Genomic DNA, 19,128 nt, shown 5'->3' on the forward strand with positions numbered 1-19,128 from the left:
TTCACCTTTAATTATTAAATATTACAATGCCTTGTTATGGTGGAAGTTTGTACTAGTTCCTTGAATATTTTAAAGGTTATAGACCAAACAAGAAAAATGACCTAAAAACTAAGTATAATCTTCACCTTTCAACATACAGAAGTTACATGCATAACATCTTAGATTTCTAATGGTAATCTTGACCTGTTAGCTTGGGGTCTACTGGTAGATGTTGCATACTACACATTTTCTAGTTATATTGAATGTTTGTTCTTAGTTACACGAAAATCCATCCAACTGAGCAAAATTGTGGACTGGACACAAAAAATACTACAGTTATATATATATATATATTTATTTTTAAAAGCTTTAAACAATCATGCAATTTTTTCCCTTTATATTATATTTTTTGTACCTTATGTGCATAAATGACAAATGGCAGTTTGAAACCTGTGTCTGCCTTCAGTCTTTAAAGTATATAATTAAGTTATATCGCTAGACTTCAATTAATACCATTCCCACTATTTTTTGGTCTTTATCTTGGTCTGATATCTAATACAACAAAATCAATACCTCAACACTGTGTTTAATTAACAATCTTGAACACTTTCTGCCTAACCACATGTAACAATGAGCTGCTTGTGTAAATTAATCCTTAAGAATTCTACAGACACCTGCCAGACTTCTGATACGGAAGTTTCACTGCAAGTACTACACATTACGATTAATATTTTGATACAGAAGAAGCCTTTTTATACGATATGATAGCAGACACTATCAAACAGTTGCTCAGCATAAGATTTAACTTATAAAATATGCTTTATACAAAAATACACCAAGAGGGAGATTTATCGTTTAACAGTCCCAACTTTAGGTTTCAAGCTAACTATGTTCAAATATACCAAGTAAAAGGTTTTAGACCTCAGTTTTGCGACCATTCTCAAATTGCAGCAATGCCATTGGTCCATATTTCAAACACAGAATAAAATTCAACCAATCAGTCTACTGTTATGAAACTGGTCTAAACTCGGGCAATATTCATTAAAACAAAACTTTAACATGCAGACTGTTGTACAAAACCAGCACCAGTATTAGAATTCAAATTGAAATTACTTTAAAATTGCTCAAGCTTTAGAATGTCTACGCATCCTGAAACTGATTGTTACTTTCAGCTTAGCTAAACTTTCAATATGGGCATTGAAATAATTAAGCTGCAAGAAGGCAAAGTTCTTACCTAAAAATTACAACACCAAGTAAGAGTTTGCATGCTTATCTCCCCTTAACCTTAAAAAAATAGTCATGAATTGTGTTTTGATTTTTGATCTCAACATCTACAATTTAAGTACTTACCCCCCAAACTAATGGTTTTTGGCCCTGGCCCCAGCTTGAAGCTCCCGAGCACTAAAAATAAAACAGAAAACTTTTCTGTTTTAAATGAAAAATATGCGACCAACTTCCCAAAAAACAAAAAAAAATCCAAAATCAAAGCCACTTTAACATGTATACCTTTAAGCGAAAATTTATACGCATTACTGAAGTAAAAAAATGTTTAAGATGGAACATTTGCCCTCATTTTTCAATCAATTTAAGTATTGCTAAGGCTGGTGCTGGTTATTTGTATCAACTGTCTCAAAACAAAAAACTCCAATGTCTCTTATCTACAACTAAGAAAACCTATTTTACCTTCCATTTTCACACTTTCATAATAAATGCCAATCTGTAAAAGCAGCATCCCCCATACATAGGTAACATCCCCCATACATAGGTAAAGCAGAAACTGTGAAATTATATTCATGGGTGACTTATTTTTGTTGATTCTATGGTTGTGTCTAGCCTCGAGTTGAAATCCCCAATAAAGCTTCTATTCATTTTATGTTCACAATTCAGACTTTATCCTCATGAAATAGCTGTTTTGTTCAAAACTGTGAAATATCATACCCAATATTACATGATTTAACAGTATTTGAGAAAAAACAAGAGCAGTCAAAGGACAGCAACCCTTCATTATTCAACTGCCTTGTCACCAAAAAGGCATAGAAGTCAAGAAAGGGGCCTAATCTTGGAAGAATGCAAACTAGAAATATGGATTCTGTGCAATGGATGGTATTTCATCACTGTAAACAAGTGCGTTAAGTTTCAATTCATTCCCATTTCTGGGTCCTGTGATACAAGCTTACAAACGTGTATCACAATTGTATCCTTGAGTAACAACATGGTGCTTTTCTACACATTAAATGCATGTGTGTGTTTTTTTTTTTTTTAAAGAAATACTGGTTACAACTTATTCAATAAAATTGTTTTCAATGTCAAAAAATGTGTTGTAAATCTTGGGGAATGCTGCTCTAAGATAAGAAAGAAACCAATCCTCTTCCAAAGAACCCAAAGGCATATTCAAAACCAAAAGGTAAAAACCTTTAGAATAACCATAAAATAACTGCAAGAATTGTAAAATTCAAGCAAAAATCACCTCATCTGTAGAAGATATTGTGCATTCTGTATTTGTTCCTCAGTACCGGTGATGGTGATAATTCTGTCATTAGATCCTGGCAGAGCCTCGTCTATAACAATCTGGGCCTCAGATTGGTGGCGGATCTCCATGATCCGGGAGCCTCCTTTCCCAATGATAGCTCCTGCCATCTGTTAAACAACATTATTTAATTGAGCACTGTTTATTTTCAAACCAACAACTTGGCTTACATTGAAGCATAGCTTAACAAAATGACACAAGATTATTAAACATCCAAAAATCTTTTCACCATGTATCACCCGACGCTAAATATGTATAAAATTTAGAACAAATTTCACTTCAAAATAATGTGCTTAAACACAGCTGCAAAGATGACTCTTATATATTATTTCAATATTAACTCTAATGCTGCCGATATACAAACAGGTACAAAAGGAAATTATCAAACTGTGTAACTTACATCCTTTGGTATTGTGACTTGAGTACTGGTGGTGGGTTCGTTACCAAACATCATGCCCTGATTTCCCATTCCGCCCTACATAAAATACACAAAAGTTAATATAATAGATTTCAAGAAATCTCCAATTACCTGCCAAAAGTCTCCTATCTGTTCTTTTAATTTTGAATATTATACAGTGACACAAAGCACAGAAAATAGCCAAAATTAAAATAGACCAATTCACCGTTAAGTTGAAGACATACACTATTAATTAGTTTAAGGATTATATACCATAAAGTCATGATTTTTAAATACAACCAGTCCAGGAAAAATTGCTAAGGCAATTTACTCACTAAGTTAAAAGTATGTTTTTATCTTATTTCAGTAGCACAAAAAGAATCATGTGACCTGCTAAGTATATAACTGAGGAACAATATTGTAAGAAAGCATTAACAAAAACAATTATATCAAGTATACCATATTATCATCCATGAATCCCATGTTATCACCAAATCCGCCACCTTGGTTCCCTCCAAAACCTCCTTGGTTCATATTTCCACCACTAATAAATAAACAAACAAAACATTTCATTTCATTCTTCCTAACTGTGGTCTCATTTTGTGCAGATTTCAATATTTACGACTGTTAAGGGAACTGTACAAAAAATTTCAGTGCTATGAAAATATCTCTGCTATAATTACTAAGTTCAAAGCAAGTCCTTCATTGAATAATATAAGTTGCCTTTTGTACAGAATCACTAAGAAACTCTTTTATCATTCAAATTCTTGTCTTAAATAGTTAAAGAATTAAGAAAAAATTATCCTTCACAATAAACTAGTAACTGGGAGCTACAAAATAACACTTTCAATTTCTGTCATGAATTTCAACTGTATCAAACATTAAATTGTCCTACAAGAACTTATTCTAAAATTAAGATCAAATTTATACACTTACCCCATTCCCATGCCACTGCCACCACCCATTCCTCCACCCATGCCGCCGCCCATTCCTCCACCCATGCCACCTCCCATTCCTCCGCCCATGCCTCCACGGCCCATACCTCCACCTCCACGACCACCACCAAAGTTTCCGCCACCCATTCCTCCGCGGCCACCGCCCATACCTGTAACAACATCATACATGTCATGAAAGCTGAACACCTGTTTGTACAATCAAAACAGAGACTAAGCATTTGTCTTAAATATCATTCAAAGCGACCTGTTCTCCTTTTGAGGTTGCTTTTTTTTTTTCTCCATTACCATGGCTTTCTGCATTTTATCGACATATAAATGGCAAGTATCCCTTGTAGTACAGAAACAATGTATCAACAATGTTTTGAAAGCATTAAAGTATCTGAGAAACTTTCAAAATGCTAAACAATACATTTTGATGGGCTATCATCGTATTTTTTTTTCTCAAGTGATTTTGAAATGACCCATACGCTTCCCTCTGAGAAATTCAGCTGTATTTTGGTCAAAACTGGGGGGAAAATAAGGCATCCACCTTATATAAACAACATCAGCAAAATACTATCCTACAGATATATTTCTTTATAAAGACTTGCATTTTTGATGATCTTCCTTACTAATTTTGACATACAAGTTGTTCTAACAATCATATTTTTAACCCATTTTTTTTCTGTATGGTACATTTATTATTCAGAATTTTTGTCTACATTTTTGGGGATAAAATACTGCTTTCAAATGTGAATATTGCCAAAGAACATGCTCTAAGAAGCATTCCCTAACAAATCCCTGTATCACAAAATACTGTGAAATCATTTATATTCGTGGGGGACTAATTTTCGTGGATTTCGTGGTTGAGTCAATCCACGAAATTTTATCCCAACGAACAAGTAAAATTCCCATTCATTTCATGTTCAAAAGTTGAAGTCCACGAATTCATATTCCCACGAAACTGCTGTTTTGACCAAACCCATGAAATTTCATGCCCAAGAAATTTAATGATTTTACAGTATCTGGTAAATACTTTTCAATGGCATATAAAAAGCAATATGTAGACACTTTTTCAGATATTCATGGTTTACACCATAACTGCACAAATGTACCAGAAATCTGAATACCATCCACGAAAATCTTAACTTGCAAAGACTCCTTTATAACACAGCTGTGTATTAAACAAAACTTTTACCTTGCTTTGAATCTGACAAACTGCTCTGCTCATAATTTTAACGAAAAAAATAAACAAATTAATGTAAAGTATATTCCCTATTTAATGCTATTTTATGGGCGTGTTAGTAAGGAACTATACAGAAATTACTTCATGTCTGCTTCAATTTGCAATTCTAATGAACAGTCCACCAAACCTCAGAACAAGTATAGGGTACCTCAGTCCTACTTTACTTTTAATGAGAAAGATGACTAAACTTTTGAAACAGGGAAAATTTCATCATGTTCACTAATGTGGCAACTGGAAATATCCAAAATGGGACCCGTTTTGAACATTTCTTTGAAAAACTATAAACCCTGGGAAGTTTCAAAAGGGCATTGTGCACTACTAGTAAAATATGGCAGGTTTCTGATAATTTAACCCCCAAAGTGAGATTTGCAGACAAAGCAAGCAAGGCAGGGTATAAGGCACACAATCATCTTTTTACTTGGTTTCATGTCTGATGATCCCCCAAAGTCCAAAGTTTGGGACATGTTTGAGTCATTGCCTTGTTGGCGTCCACCAAAATTACCACCTCTTGATCTTCCACGACCTTAAACAAAACATTTCTCTACAATATTGTTCTTTTTAACAACGAATTCATCTTAATAATCTTTGAAATTACCATGCATTTCTTAGTACAGACAGTACTTTCTATAACGATCACCCTTGAACACATAATCTAAGCAATTCTCTTCCCAAAATGTATTAAGCAATGTGTAATGGTGAAATATCTTTAGATCAATTAGTTTGCAACAGGTGATCATTAGATAGAAGCATGCCTGCAAAATTAGGGAACAACAGAGGAGAGTGGGGGATCTACAGCCATAAAACTCTCAATGCCACATGAACATCATTACATGGCGGAGCACAATATATACTAAAATACCTCTTAGATGTACAAGTTAGCATTTCAGGGCCAGTTTGTGGGCAGTTACTTTCAGGGGTTAACTCTGATCTAAGTGTTTGGTTCTCTCCAGTTACTGAATACTACACCTACAACAATCCTACATTTTTGGCTAACTTTCTGTTATATTCTGCCCATGCAAACAACAGGAAAGTTGCAACGGTTTACTTTTTTCATGGAAATGGGGGACTACAGCTTTCTGAGGGAAGAAATTCAACAGATGTATTATGAAAAGGTTTTAAAAAAGTTTCTAGTTGTAGGCGTGACTACTATGGTACACTTACCTCCACCCATGCCACCGCCGCCACCCATACCACCACCGCCACCCATTCCACCACCTCCGCCCATTCCACCGCCTCGTCCACCAAAGTTTCCACCACCACCACCACGGCCTCCTCCAAATCCACCACCTTGACGTCCACCCATATCACGACCACCACCACCTCCACGCCTACAAAAATCAAAATTCAGTTACGTAATGGAATGTCAAATCAATGACATAACATAGGATAAAACAGTCATGTATCAAGACCTGAATTGATTTCTTTGATTTTCTCTTACATCTAGATTATGTCCCATGCTTTGAGGCAAATGTATAGGCAGCAGAGACTTTTCTCTTCCCATTTGTAGCTTTATCAACATATTTCACCTTGTGATATTTTGTTTAATTTAACTTCCAATACCAGTGACTTAAAAATTCCCCGATGACAAAGTGACACACTTAATTTTTCCACTTTGGTCAAAACATCATATGGAACATCTGCTTCACTCAAAGATTAAAATACATGACGACTAGTTTACCATTTCTGTTAAAAGTGAAACCTAGTTACCCCAATGACAGAAATAAGGTTGCTACAGCAAAATATTAGAATAACTTACTGGGTAAGGAGTATGTAAGTCTCGAAGAATAAAAAAAAAGCATGAAATGGCAGAGAAAATTCAGGCATTATCTCAATGGTTCAAATCCCTGCAAAGAAAGAATGTTGCCTTACAGAGTCCTGACTCATTCCTAAGGAAAACATCCAGTACAATGCATATGAACATGATAAATAATATTACACACCATAAATGCAAACTTACCCTCCTCGGCCTCCCATACCACCACCACCTCCTCTGCCTCCGAATCCACCGCCACCACCTCCCATACCGCCTCCGCGGCCGCCTCGACCTCCCTTTCCTCGTAGACCCTCACCCAGAGTGTAACCTCCGTACTCCTGGCAGAAGTACTCATCAAAGTTGTTCGGATCATAGTACTGGTTTGGTCCTTTAGGTGGAGCCTTAAAATATATCATGTACCAAAACTGAGGATGAAGTCTTTTACTTGTTTTTTTTTTAATTCCTTTTTTAAACATTAATTTTGTTTGACTTCCATGTTCTATTTCAAATATACTGACATTGCAGGTAATAAGAGACTTGTTAGAAATTGAACAAAAGGGCCATGGTGGCTCTATATCACTCACAGCCATATCACTGATTTTTATGCTAAGGAGAGCTAAACAAGAGCTGTCACTAATGGTGACAAATGCCCCCCGCAGCGCCTTGACCTTTGACCTGGTGACCACAAAGTCAATAGGGGTCGTGTACTCAATAAGTACTATCAGCATGTGAAGTTTGAAGGTCCTGAGTGCAGTGGTTCGCGAGTAAAGTGCCTTCATGCAAAAAGTTAACATTGGCCCCTGTGACCTTGAACTTATTGACTCAGTGTACCCACAAGTGAAGTAAGCGGGTCTGGTGTAACTCAAATAATGTTACTTGATTTGAAGACGTCGTGGGTGTGCAGATGAGTGAGGTTGGTGGTCGCGAGTAAAGTGCCTTCATGCAAAAAGTTAAATTGCTGTGACTGACGACGGAAAACGTAGGAATGACAATAGAATCACATAAGGAAGTCCCGGACAGTGGTTTGCAGTAAAAGTGCTCATAAGTTACATTGGCCCTTCCTTCTTGTTTGGGGGCATAAAAAGCATGTAACTACTGTATGGCATCTAAATGACATGTATTTGAACATTTTCTTCACCTAAGTTTATTCTGAAAACAAGTTCCTTTCTATCTTGTTTTCCATTACTGACATGTTTCCAACAATAATCAGAGGTGGAGGATGTGCAACTTTCCATATTATATCTTGTGTAGAAGTGTAAAAATGTACAGAACATCCAAAAGAATTAACTGAAAAAGGTTCCTTAGCATGACATGTTAATTTGTATGTTTGCCTATACCTATGTTATGGGTTAAATACTGTTTGTCAGCAGTAATGCAACAACCTTTCAAGTTACTAACAACTTCACCAAATGCATGTATCATAAGACCTGTAGGAATGACTTTAGACTTGACTTCCTATGTCAAATCATCATGGAAGATCATTCGCCCATCAAGGAACTGAACCCACAACCTCCCAATTCTTAATCATGCACCCCTTCTGAGACTTTTTTACAGAGCTAAATGGGTACACATTAACCACTACTAAAACAGCCCACTTACAGTTTCAAGCAGTTCATAGATAGTGTCAATACAGTTAACAACATCGTCTGGTCTTCCTGCTATGGCAACCACACGTTCTGTTGATCCTGGACAACACTGTGAGTACACCTTGATGTTTGTTCCAGTTTTCTGAAAGATTAGACAACAGCAATGTTTAAACAATACAAAGAAACAACAATGTTAAACAACAGTACTCACCAGTATCATTTTACTACTATCTGTCCAAAGCCATTAGGTTTGGGGTGGGTATTATCAAGTCAAAAGCCCTCACAAGATCTGATGGACACACAACAACAGACCCAAATACGCCCAAGTCACCCAAGAAAGACCTGACCTTCCAGGTGAAAATCTCCTTAAGCAGTTTCTTAAATATTTAAATCTTTTTCCTATTTCTTTGTTCTGACAAGCCCAAAAGGTGAAACATCTGAAGAAACTTGGGAGATGTTGCAATAAATGGTGCTACTGATTAAGTTTGGTGAAGATCCCTCTAGCTATTCATGATAAGATTTTCTACTCTTAGCTCTGGGGCCAAGTGGAACCGTTAAACTTGACAGAGGTCATTACAAGGACACTACAGAAAATATCTGTAGTTTCAGAGGTGAAGTTTAAGTACATTTGTTGACGTAAGACAGCAGACCATTCATCTGTACTAATAAACTCACCCTGAGATTTAGCTAGGAATGTTCAGCTGATCTACAAACTAAACAGTCATGCTGATAACTCGGCCAAGTGTTTACCATTAGCTCAATAGTGAACAATGTAAAATCCTGTCAAGGACTAAAAGAATATCTACCTCTCTGAGTTCTTTGATTTTGAAGCCAGCTCTACCGATGACACAGCCAGCTTGACTCTGATGAACCAACATACGGATCTCACAGTTGTAGTCATTTCCCTTCATGTTCTGATACTGGAAAACAAACAATCATGAACAGACCTGTTACAAAGATTCAGAAAAACAGATTTTTTGCCTTACCCTAGTTAACCTTCACATAATGTGATTTGTCAACAAAACTTATGCTTATGCCATGCCATTATGGCAAGTATTGAAATCACTAAAATGATAGAGTCCTAAGAAGTCTGTTTGACTTGCTGTTACTTAACACTTCACTCGAACAATTCAATTAATCATCTGGTTTTTATGTTTGATTCGCTCTAAAACTCTGGCAAACTTAGAACGTTGCTCATTCCTTTGCAGCCTCGACAGTAAGCATTTTACTTAAGATCTGCCTCACTTCAGCACAACTCTGGTGTTGCAGAGCAAACTACCATGTGACATATATATGACAAACTTTTCGGCCCTTGATGCATATATTTTTTACTAATTTAGGAGCTGCCATATCTCTGGTCATGCTGAGTGACATTCTAAGCGAACAACTTCACATGATGAATACTCCTACATGGCTTCATGACTATAGGTCAAATCCTTTTCAGAGATATATGTAACACAAACTTTTAGGACTTTAATGCATATTCATTACAACTTTAACAGTCATAACTATTTCTCTCCCTAAATGATATTCCAAACAAAACTGCAGGTGCAGAGCTTTACACACTGAAAAACAATCCTATGATATCCGATGAATTAGGTCGAATACATTTTTAGACATGCAAGGGTAAATCCTTGTCATCTCCTCCAACTCTCGTTTCACAAATATTGTTTTAATTCTCACCTCTTCCAGAGTTGGGATGACATCTAGCAAACAGTCAAGAGCTGTTCCAAGTTCAGCGCTGATGGTTAAAATTCTAAAAAAAAATGCCGAATAAATATATTAAAACATGTGTTTCCATGAAAAATAGTGACATACAGGGCATTTTTAAATGGATTGGTACAACTGAAATGGCCAATGGACCAGGTGTAACAAAACCAGTTTTTGCATGGTTCTTTCTTTCTTCAGTTAAAACCATTTAGGCATAGAGTAAAGTATTTCATTTGAAAAGAATGGAAAATCACAGCAATTTAATGAATGGTAAAAATGAATTGTCTTACAATGAAAATATTGCATCACTAAAATCAAACATTGTTCAACACAATTACAAAACTTTACTAAAGGATAGGATGTAATATTTATCTAACATCACAACATAATTGTCAGTATACTGGTTTTAGTTGGCACATATTTTCTAAGTTCAGATGTTCTATCAATTTGTTCCATTTACTGAGACAAGGACCAGAATTTCTGTAGCCGAAGGTGACATTACGTCTATTCATGTGCTTAATCACATCTTTTTTAATCCCTTTAATTTGGACCCTTACCCCCTGCAATGGATTCACTAATTGGCTGAAAATGGTATTTCTGTTCCATGGAATTTCGAAAGACCCAGTGCCCAAATCTTCAATATTTTTTTTTAAATATGGTGCCAGTTTATTTTAATCATGGAAAATGTTCACAGTATACTGCGGGAATGAGTGAGTGATAAAAGCAGAATAAAGTTCTATGTATTGTGGGATATGTTACCGTTCTGGGCCGTCGCTATCGGGAACTGTTACGCTTGCTTTGTACTGCATCGTGGACCGTGGACATCCGTGGGATAGGAGATTAAGATCGTTTCCATAGGAATTTCATTCATTCAAGGCCAAGGTTGTTTCAAGATCGTTTCGTGTTTTTTATGGTGGCGGGACATGGACATGGGGAGGAAAATTGGAGAAAAAAATTAGCACAAGTCAATCACAATAAATACATATACAGCAAATATTTGAGAAAACAATCATATAATAATGAATGTCTTAGACTTTTCTTTTCACCACATCGTCATATCAGAAACATTTGTTTCCGAATCTTCACCAGAGAAATACAAAAATTCTATTATTTACATGACAGGACCTCAAAAGACTTGCACCACTTTTTGGCCTATCAATCATTTTGGAGCCAAATGTTCTTAATTAGGCCATTTTGGTGCCAGATTCAAAATTCCTTCCCCATTGTCATTTGGAATCAGTCTGATTTGACGACAGTGGCAGATGGCAAAGGAGGCTCTTATGCACCAGCCTTTTGTGGAATCAAATCACTCTAGGTTTTTGAATTTGTGTATTGAATTTTTTCAGTAAGCAATTTGTACGCATTTAGCAGTTAGTAATCTTCAAAGTGTCTGGAAAAGAATCCACAATTTCAGTAAATGAAACATGGGCAATAAAGTATTTTACATCAAATAAAACAGACATGTTCATATTCTGAATCAAATATATGGCATAAAATGTACAAGCTATTGGAATAATATGGTGCTTAGATCATTGAAATGACTTTCTAATAAATGTATAGCAAATTCTAGAAATATGAGAAAACTGCACATATATAATAAATATAAGGAACTGGCAGATTTCATGATGATTTTCTAGAGCTGAATAAATGCATAGTCAAGTACTCAAGGTCTCAAATGTCCGTAATCATTTTAGGAATGTTTAAACAGCAGTTCTGGACTTTTGAAACAGATTCAGACTTTTAAAACAAACCTTGCATGACCATTGACCAGTCCACATTTACTTTTATCTTTGGAAATTCAGACCAGTCTTTGGACATTTATTCAACATTACTCAAAATACGCGTCTTTAAATAACAAATTTCTATACAGGAACACAAAATCCAGTTAATAAACTGCCTATATAATGGTATTTTATGGAGTGAAAATTGTTTCTTCTTAAACTTTTATTGGTTTTCATTAAAGTTCAGAGACAACAAAAATACTGTGAAATCAATTAATTTCATGGACATTAAATTTCATGTCTAAATAAAAAGGCCATGAGTCTGTGGAATTCAAAATTTAATGAAATTTAGAAAGTCTGATTCATTCATTAATATTTAATTTTGCTGACAGACACAACCACAAAATCTGTGAAAAATAGTCTTCCACAAATATCAATGACTTCACAGTACCTTTAAACAACTTCCGTAATTTTTTTAAACAAATCTTTAAAAACTGATTTAGAAATATTTCAAGTTCATTGAAATACATCAAAAAAACAAATTTCTAATGAATTCAGTTGAGTATCACAGAAACTATTTTCCAGCTTCATTGTTTAGACCGGTTCAATATTCTCACTGCATCTTTTGTTCAACTTATCAAATATTAATATAAATTAGGTCCTTAACAATTCAGCCGCAACTTTCACACAAGTTTGAGTATATTTTGCAAATGTTTTTATCTGAATTATTCAAGACTTTTTAAGTTTTTTTTCTACTTCAATCTCAATTGAAATCTATGTGGGAAGAAAGCACTTACGTCTGATCTCAAACGTTTGATGTTGGTACCGCCCTTCCCAATAATGGCTCCTGCATTCTGAAAATTATAAGAACCAATGCTTCAATTACCTTAAAATACAACAATGTTCACTGAAAAGTGGTAGAGGTGACTACAATTTACCCTTACCCTGCTTAATTTCTATAATGAACTTGTCCATCTTTCAACTTGGACAGTACCACTGACTGTTAAAAGGGATGCTTACTAAAAAGATACTGACAGAATAGCGAACAGTGCAGATTTTGATCAGACTGCACAGATGTGCAGGCTGATCAAGATCTACTCTGGTTGCAAAGGTATGGGTTAATAGTATGTTCACGGAAGGGATTGTAACAATTAACAAACAGCATCAACTACAGCAATTATTACCATTTCCATAAAAGCTTTCTCCAAACTTACAGATGAATTATTTGCAATCATCTATGAAAATCTACACCAATTTATCTAATAAACAAGGAACTAAACACAACATAAAATGGCCACTCTGTCAATGTCAATCTTTTTCCTGTTCCCCTCCAAACATCTTCTAGTCCTTTAACATCTACAGAAAACAAATTTTCCGTTTAAAAATTGTCCTTAAACATAGCAATTTTCAATGCACCGTACCTAGCTGAACATAGGTAATTTGATGTCAACAGACTGGCTCAATACCTGGAAGATTACGACTGACTCATCAGTATTGGCAATAATGCCTTATTTGTGCAACATAATTAACCAAGCATGCATAAACAAGAGCATAACCTTTGTTACAGGATATGAAAATACTTAAGACTGTTGTGTTATCAAATTGAGTTTGCAGTCAGACCAATCTTACAAGAGCAGTTCAACAAATGAGCTCTCTTCAAATCTACCCGTCAAAAGCTGCTATCAATGTTCCATCATAAAGGTTTACTAAAAGGGGGGAGTGGTGTGTTTACAGAAAACACAAAGCTCTTTTTATTTCTGTGTATTGATATCCTTCATGAAAATGCTTCTTTTTCTTTACTGTCAAACACATGATTAAGGTCGACGGATAGCTCAGTGGTTTGCACACTGGCCTTCCAATCCTGACGTCGGGGGTTCCATCCCCGGCAGCTACTCTGGAATTTTCAGAAACGCTTTTCGGTGTTTCCCACCCAACTAGAGGTGTTCCTCTGGTCAGATCGCTCTGTGTCTGTACTAGTAGAAGATGAATTATGCGCCCTGTGTGGCTGCATTTGAACTAGGTAAAGCGCCTTTGAACGTGAAATTGATCATGAAAAGGGCGCTATATAAATCTGGTATCATAATAATAATATAATAATTAAGAAAAGTTTTTATCCTGTTTTCCACACAAGTCAAAAACCCATTCATTATAATATAGCATGGAAACTAGCTCAAACAACTTACTTTGCTCTGCAAGAGTACACGCAGATCTACTCTGTTTCCCTCGCCCCGTTGACGCTTCCTGCCCTGGTACTCTTCATCACCCTCAAGTTCTCGCTTCTGTCCGTCTGAAAGTAGAATGAAAATAGATTAATCATGTACAATATTGCATACAGAAAGCAATCCCTCCTTTTGATGCACGTTTTTCGATGAAAATACATTATTACAATTTCAACATTATTTTGAGGCTTTTTCTACTTGCCCTATAGGTATGGCTCCCACATTTACACGTTTGTGTGGTGTCTGAGTGGTTAACCTTTCAAACATTTCTACCCAGTTAAACGACATGCTCACCCTTTGAACCAAAGTCTTTCTCTGCTCATAAAACTGTACAGAAAAAGTGCTTTCCTGCCTTTTAATGATCCTAGATGTATCTTTTTCTTTATAAACAGTAAGCCATCATTTTTGCAGACTTGTTTGATAAGGGATAAATTCTGTTATTGGGATGGAGCTATACCATGAAAGATGGCTGTATATAGAGCTAAATTTGACTTGATTACAATAAATTGTTCCATTTTGCAACTAAATCGAACTGTACTGAATGTAATGTGGAATCATCAAAACAGCCTTTGCCAAAATATTACCAAACATTACCTTAAAGATGTGATATTTTTTCTAGTTAATTTCAGTAAATAATGTATTTACAACTGAGGGTCCCCGTTGTGGAAGGAAAGAAGCCATCCAGTCATAACTTATGGCAATAACTGAAGGCCACTGAAACAGTATCGTTTCATGTTTAAAGGATTGTGTTCACAAAATTCTGTAAACACCCAAAAGACACAGATACCTTAAAATTTATTGAATAAAGTACCAAAACCTTGCTTACATTGTTCATAAACATTAAAATCGACTGTCACATATTTTCTGAACTAAATTTTTTGCCTTCACCACAATTCAATTGTAGTAATGGTGAATAAAAATACTAAAAAAAATGAACAATTTCTGCAAGGTATATTATGAATTATTATCTCTGCAATGAAAACAGAAAAATCCTGAAAAATAAAACACCAATGCACTTAATACATTTTCCTCAATTTCAACAACTTAACATGAAAAAGATCCCAATATGACAAGGGGTCTTTTCCCTAAAAACCCTATTAAATGAAATAATTTTTTAATGTTCAATGTTAAGAAATGATTTCTGCCTGGTTTATAAACTTTTTTACCTTTGGAAAAAAAAAAGGAAACAAATTATATATAAAATACATGTACACTCGAAACCCGTTATAACGCTTCTCGATATACCGCGGTATTCGTTATAACGCTGTATCGTCTTGGCTCCCAAATTTTAGAGGGTAAAAAAAAAAAAAAAAAAAAAAAGCGTCCAAAATACGTCTAATACATTACCGATGGGTGGGGTATTGCATTTACGATCAACCCGCGTTATAAATTTAACCCCGCTAGATCCGCGGGTCTCGAACCTTGGACCCCGATGACAGCGTTATAACGGGGTCCCAGTGTATAGCGAAATGTAGAATTTTTTTTAAATTTTCAGTTACATTTTTCAATGAAGTACAAAATTATAAAAAAATCATAATTAGAACTTGGAGTTAATGTTTCTGTATAATTTTTTCACAAAGAAAGAAAAGGAATTTTGTCTTCTAAACTTTTCTAAGAGGCTCTATGAAAGGTAAACCTTTTCAAAAATTGAAACAAAATGTTAGACATGTTATAAAGTACTACAATGAAAGAAAATCAACCTGACACTAAAATACCAGTTATATTTCTTTGTTTAACCATTATCTAATATACTATTCATAAAAAATTCAGAAATTTTAATATTATTCTTAACATTTATAAGCAGTTTACATTATTTTTTTATACAAAAAATCCAGACCTGAAAAAGAGCAAGATACTGTTCTTTTGACAATTCCTACCTTTAGTTCCATGCTGAGTCACTCCATAAATTCTATCATTGATTTAGAAGAGTTGCCAATAAAAGCTAATTTCCACTGATGTAACACTTTATATCGGATATAAAGTAAAATAGTGTTTTCTTCCTTCTAGTGAAATAGCACATATTAAATTTTCAATAATCTGTTCCCAACAGGAAGCATATCAAAGGAAGTTCTTTACCACACAGAATACATAGTCACAATGACAGCCTGCTATAACCAGTTTATTGACTTCATTCTTTCAGAGTAAAAAAAAACTCTTTGTTCTCAACATCACCTTTCAGTTATCAATCAATAATACACTAACTCAATTAAATGGACAGGTGCTCTGTATGTGTGTGTGCAAAATTTATAAGTTTAGCCTCAAGGTTTTACAGGAAACAGCAGGTAGGTTAGAACAGGTGGTCACCATTGGCCCTCGAGAACAAACAATTCAATATGGTCTCCAATTATTAAAACTCCGCTAGGTGATATATAATTATCAATAAACCCAATCTAATATCACAGTCGCACTCCACAATGGTCAAGTTACAAAAGTCATGTGGTCATTCAGATAACTAGCTTTGTTTGCGCACCAAATATACGTACAGAAATGGGTGTGGTGTTAATATACTTGGAAATGAATCCAATTTCATAGGGGATTGGTCATTAATACCTATACCATACTAATATTCCGATCATAATTAATATTCTTTTATTCCAGGGAAACAACAAAAAGATACTAATTATCTGAAATGCTGGATTCTGCTGAACCTGCGAAGACCTGATGCCAAATATACGACTTCATTAGTAGTTAATTGAATGGTCAACAATATCAATTATCACTACAAAAAGTTCCATTATCGTATTCATCTACAGTGCGCTTCCTAAAGATGATAATTATGATGGCCTTTTAATCCTTAATTTGGAGAGGAAATTATTTTCGGATATTGATGGAGACTGCTCTCTGGTAGCTTTATCAATTACAAGAATAATTTTACTTCTAACAAACAGATATTACATTTCTGCAAAAGGAATGATTATCAAATATAAAAAAAATGCTTAAAGTTCACAAGTCACACCCAATCTTCCAGGTGATGAATGTATCAAAATTCACTATGTTGCTATGCACAGGATGTTCATACATGGGAAATAGTAGAATCTTAACATTGATGCAAGTCATATCTTTCTATATAGAAAAATTTTGAAGATTTTTTTTTTTTTAGCAATTGACAGTTACTACATATTTGATAATGAATACAGCTTTAAATACACAATCAATTTATATCTTTAGTGAAAATAAAAAACTTACTTGATTTTTTCCTTCACTATCTTCTAACCCCCATCCTAAACCCTCCATAAATCTCATATTTTCAAAAATAATGGAGAAAACATTCAGTACCCAAGGATGTCTTTCCAAACTCCTTTCTATTCTTCAAAAATTCAATTATTATTTGGCCAACATTTATATCAATGAATCGCTTTTATTTTTACTTTTGTTTGTTTGTTTGTTTTGGGTTTAACGCCGTTTTTCAACAGTTCTTCAGTCATGTAACGGCAGGCAGTTAACCTAACCAGTGTTCCTGGATTCTGTACCAGTACGATATTTTTTTTAGATCTTTAGCAAAACAGCCTGTGTGTTAGTAGACTTCTGTTAAAGAAAATGGTGGTGCAAATTAAGGGAATACTGATCAAGGGGTTCAAGCTGTGGGTCACTCATACCCAAGGTTGTAGACTAGATCCCATCACTTCAGTACCCTGAAATGCAAGCCTCACGTACCAAAGAACATAGACTTGAACTAATCAGGACTGTTAGTTCCAGTTATGACATTATTTCCAATTACATTCTTGTATTCTGTCAAATTATTCTAGTACAGTTGATTTGGTACCATTTTTCTCTACTACCTGCAGAAAGCAGATAGTTTTTTGTTGAGTTTAACATCACACAGACACTATCATTGGTCATCTGGCCATTTTCCCGCTTTCAACGGAAGAGAAAGACCCAGGCGCCACTTCTTGAAAAAAAAATTCAGGCACCGGCGAGTACCAGGCAGAACCATCAACTATCTGTTTGCCAGCTGGCTAGTTTCGTTGCATGAAAAAAATTGTTAAACGTAAGTGTAGTGTCCATCCCAAAGTGTTCAGCGGCAACTGGTGAAAGCATTGACGATGAAATTCAAAATGCTCCTATATTATATCGTCATCATCTTGAATATTACAACAAGCTAAGAATCAAACATTCTCAAACTTCTATCTATAAATTTGGGAAATAAAAGCTCTGCATAAATTACCCAACCTACATTACCACTCGACAGTAAAATTAAGCTTACAAAGTAGCAACCCTGGCAGAAATCACCACAAGGTGGCAGGGACAAACTTATCCTCATTCTCTATTTAAGAGGAGCATCATTTCCTCAATAACAGTTACAGAATTTCCAGTCAATACAAATAAAACAACTATTGCTGGTCATTACAATTTGAAGTAGAGTCTGAACTAGAAAGAAAGAAGGATCTTTTTTGTTTGTTTTTCTTCTTTAGAATTCTGTGGCACTTCTCCTGAAGTAAGCAGAAGTGCAAACATGAAAAACAAAAGGAATATTTCAGCTTCTTGGTATTACGGCCATCCTGCACAACCACTTCAAATTATGTTAAAATCTGAAGAGAACGCATTTCTCAAAAGGCCATATTTAATCCTCATAGATTTAAAATTCTTACATTATACATACAGCACTATGATGCAACTAGGAACTTACAACTATTCTTAAGAAATATGCTACCTGAACCAGGCACTAAGCACCAATTTGACCATAAATAGTTTCTTGGAAACAACTACCAAACTTAATATGGTCTTCTACAAAAACAGCAAAACAAAGCGAAAAAATACAAAACAAACATACCTCAAGTATTCTGTGGCATTTTCTCCAGTCTCATTCTGACATCAGTTAACGATCAATCATCACAAGAATCCTCACATGACTTTTAAAGTTCATTTCCTAAGCAGACCTTCTTACTGTAACATGAAACCCTTTATCGCTTCATGCATGCGCCTTGTACAATTTTTATTGCTGACCGCAAAAAAATTATGCCAAATGTTTTTTTTTTTTGTGTGATTTCATCTCAATCTTTGATTAATAAAATGCCACAAGACATATTATATACCATATCAGTCAGCATGAAATCT

The 19,128-nt window shown here is 35.0% G+C and overlaps 1 protein-coding gene across 4 annotated transcripts in view; it reads right to left on the minus strand.

Moving 5' to 3' along the window:
- Nucleotides 1–19,128, minus strand: part of LOC123566132 (heterogeneous nuclear ribonucleoprotein K-like) — a 47,031-nt gene that overhangs the window by 8,442 nt on the left and 19,461 nt on the right. Inside the window, exons 3-16 of one of the 4 annotated variants that reach the window (XM_053550148.1) lie at nt 14,038–14,141; nt 12,652–12,708; nt 10,893–10,936; nt 10,107–10,179; nt 9,230–9,343; nt 8,437–8,565; nt 7,042–7,238; nt 6,246–6,412; nt 5,503–5,607; nt 3,840–4,008; nt 3,363–3,447; nt 2,907–2,981; nt 2,447–2,616; nt 1,330–1,380 (exon numbers count right to left, since the gene is read on the minus strand). In XM_053550148.1, coding sequence (XP_053406123.1) covers nt 1,338–1,380; nt 2,447–2,616; nt 2,907–2,981; nt 3,363–3,447; nt 3,840–4,008; nt 5,503–5,607; nt 6,246–6,412; nt 7,042–7,238; nt 8,437–8,565; nt 9,230–9,343; nt 10,107–10,179; nt 10,893–10,936; nt 12,652–12,708; nt 14,038–14,141 — 1,532 coding nt within the window. In that variant the 3' untranslated portion in view covers nt 1,330–1,337. Of the gene's footprint in view, nt 1–1,329; nt 1,381–2,446; nt 2,617–2,906; nt 2,982–3,362; nt 3,448–3,839; nt 4,009–5,502; nt 5,608–6,245; nt 6,413–7,041; nt 7,239–8,436; nt 8,566–9,229; nt 9,344–10,106; nt 10,180–10,892; nt 10,937–12,651; nt 12,709–14,037; nt 14,142–19,128 lie in introns of those variants that run through there. The other 3 variants (XM_053550149.1, XM_045360006.2, XM_053550150.1) reach the window with 3 other exon arrangements.

The sequence above is a fragment of the Mercenaria mercenaria genome, chromosome 8, assembly GCF_021730395.1.
Source record: "Mercenaria mercenaria strain notata chromosome 8, MADL_Memer_1, whole genome shotgun sequence".
In the NCBI taxonomy this organism is placed as follows: Eukaryota; Metazoa; Mollusca; class Bivalvia; order Venerida; family Veneridae; genus Mercenaria; species Mercenaria mercenaria.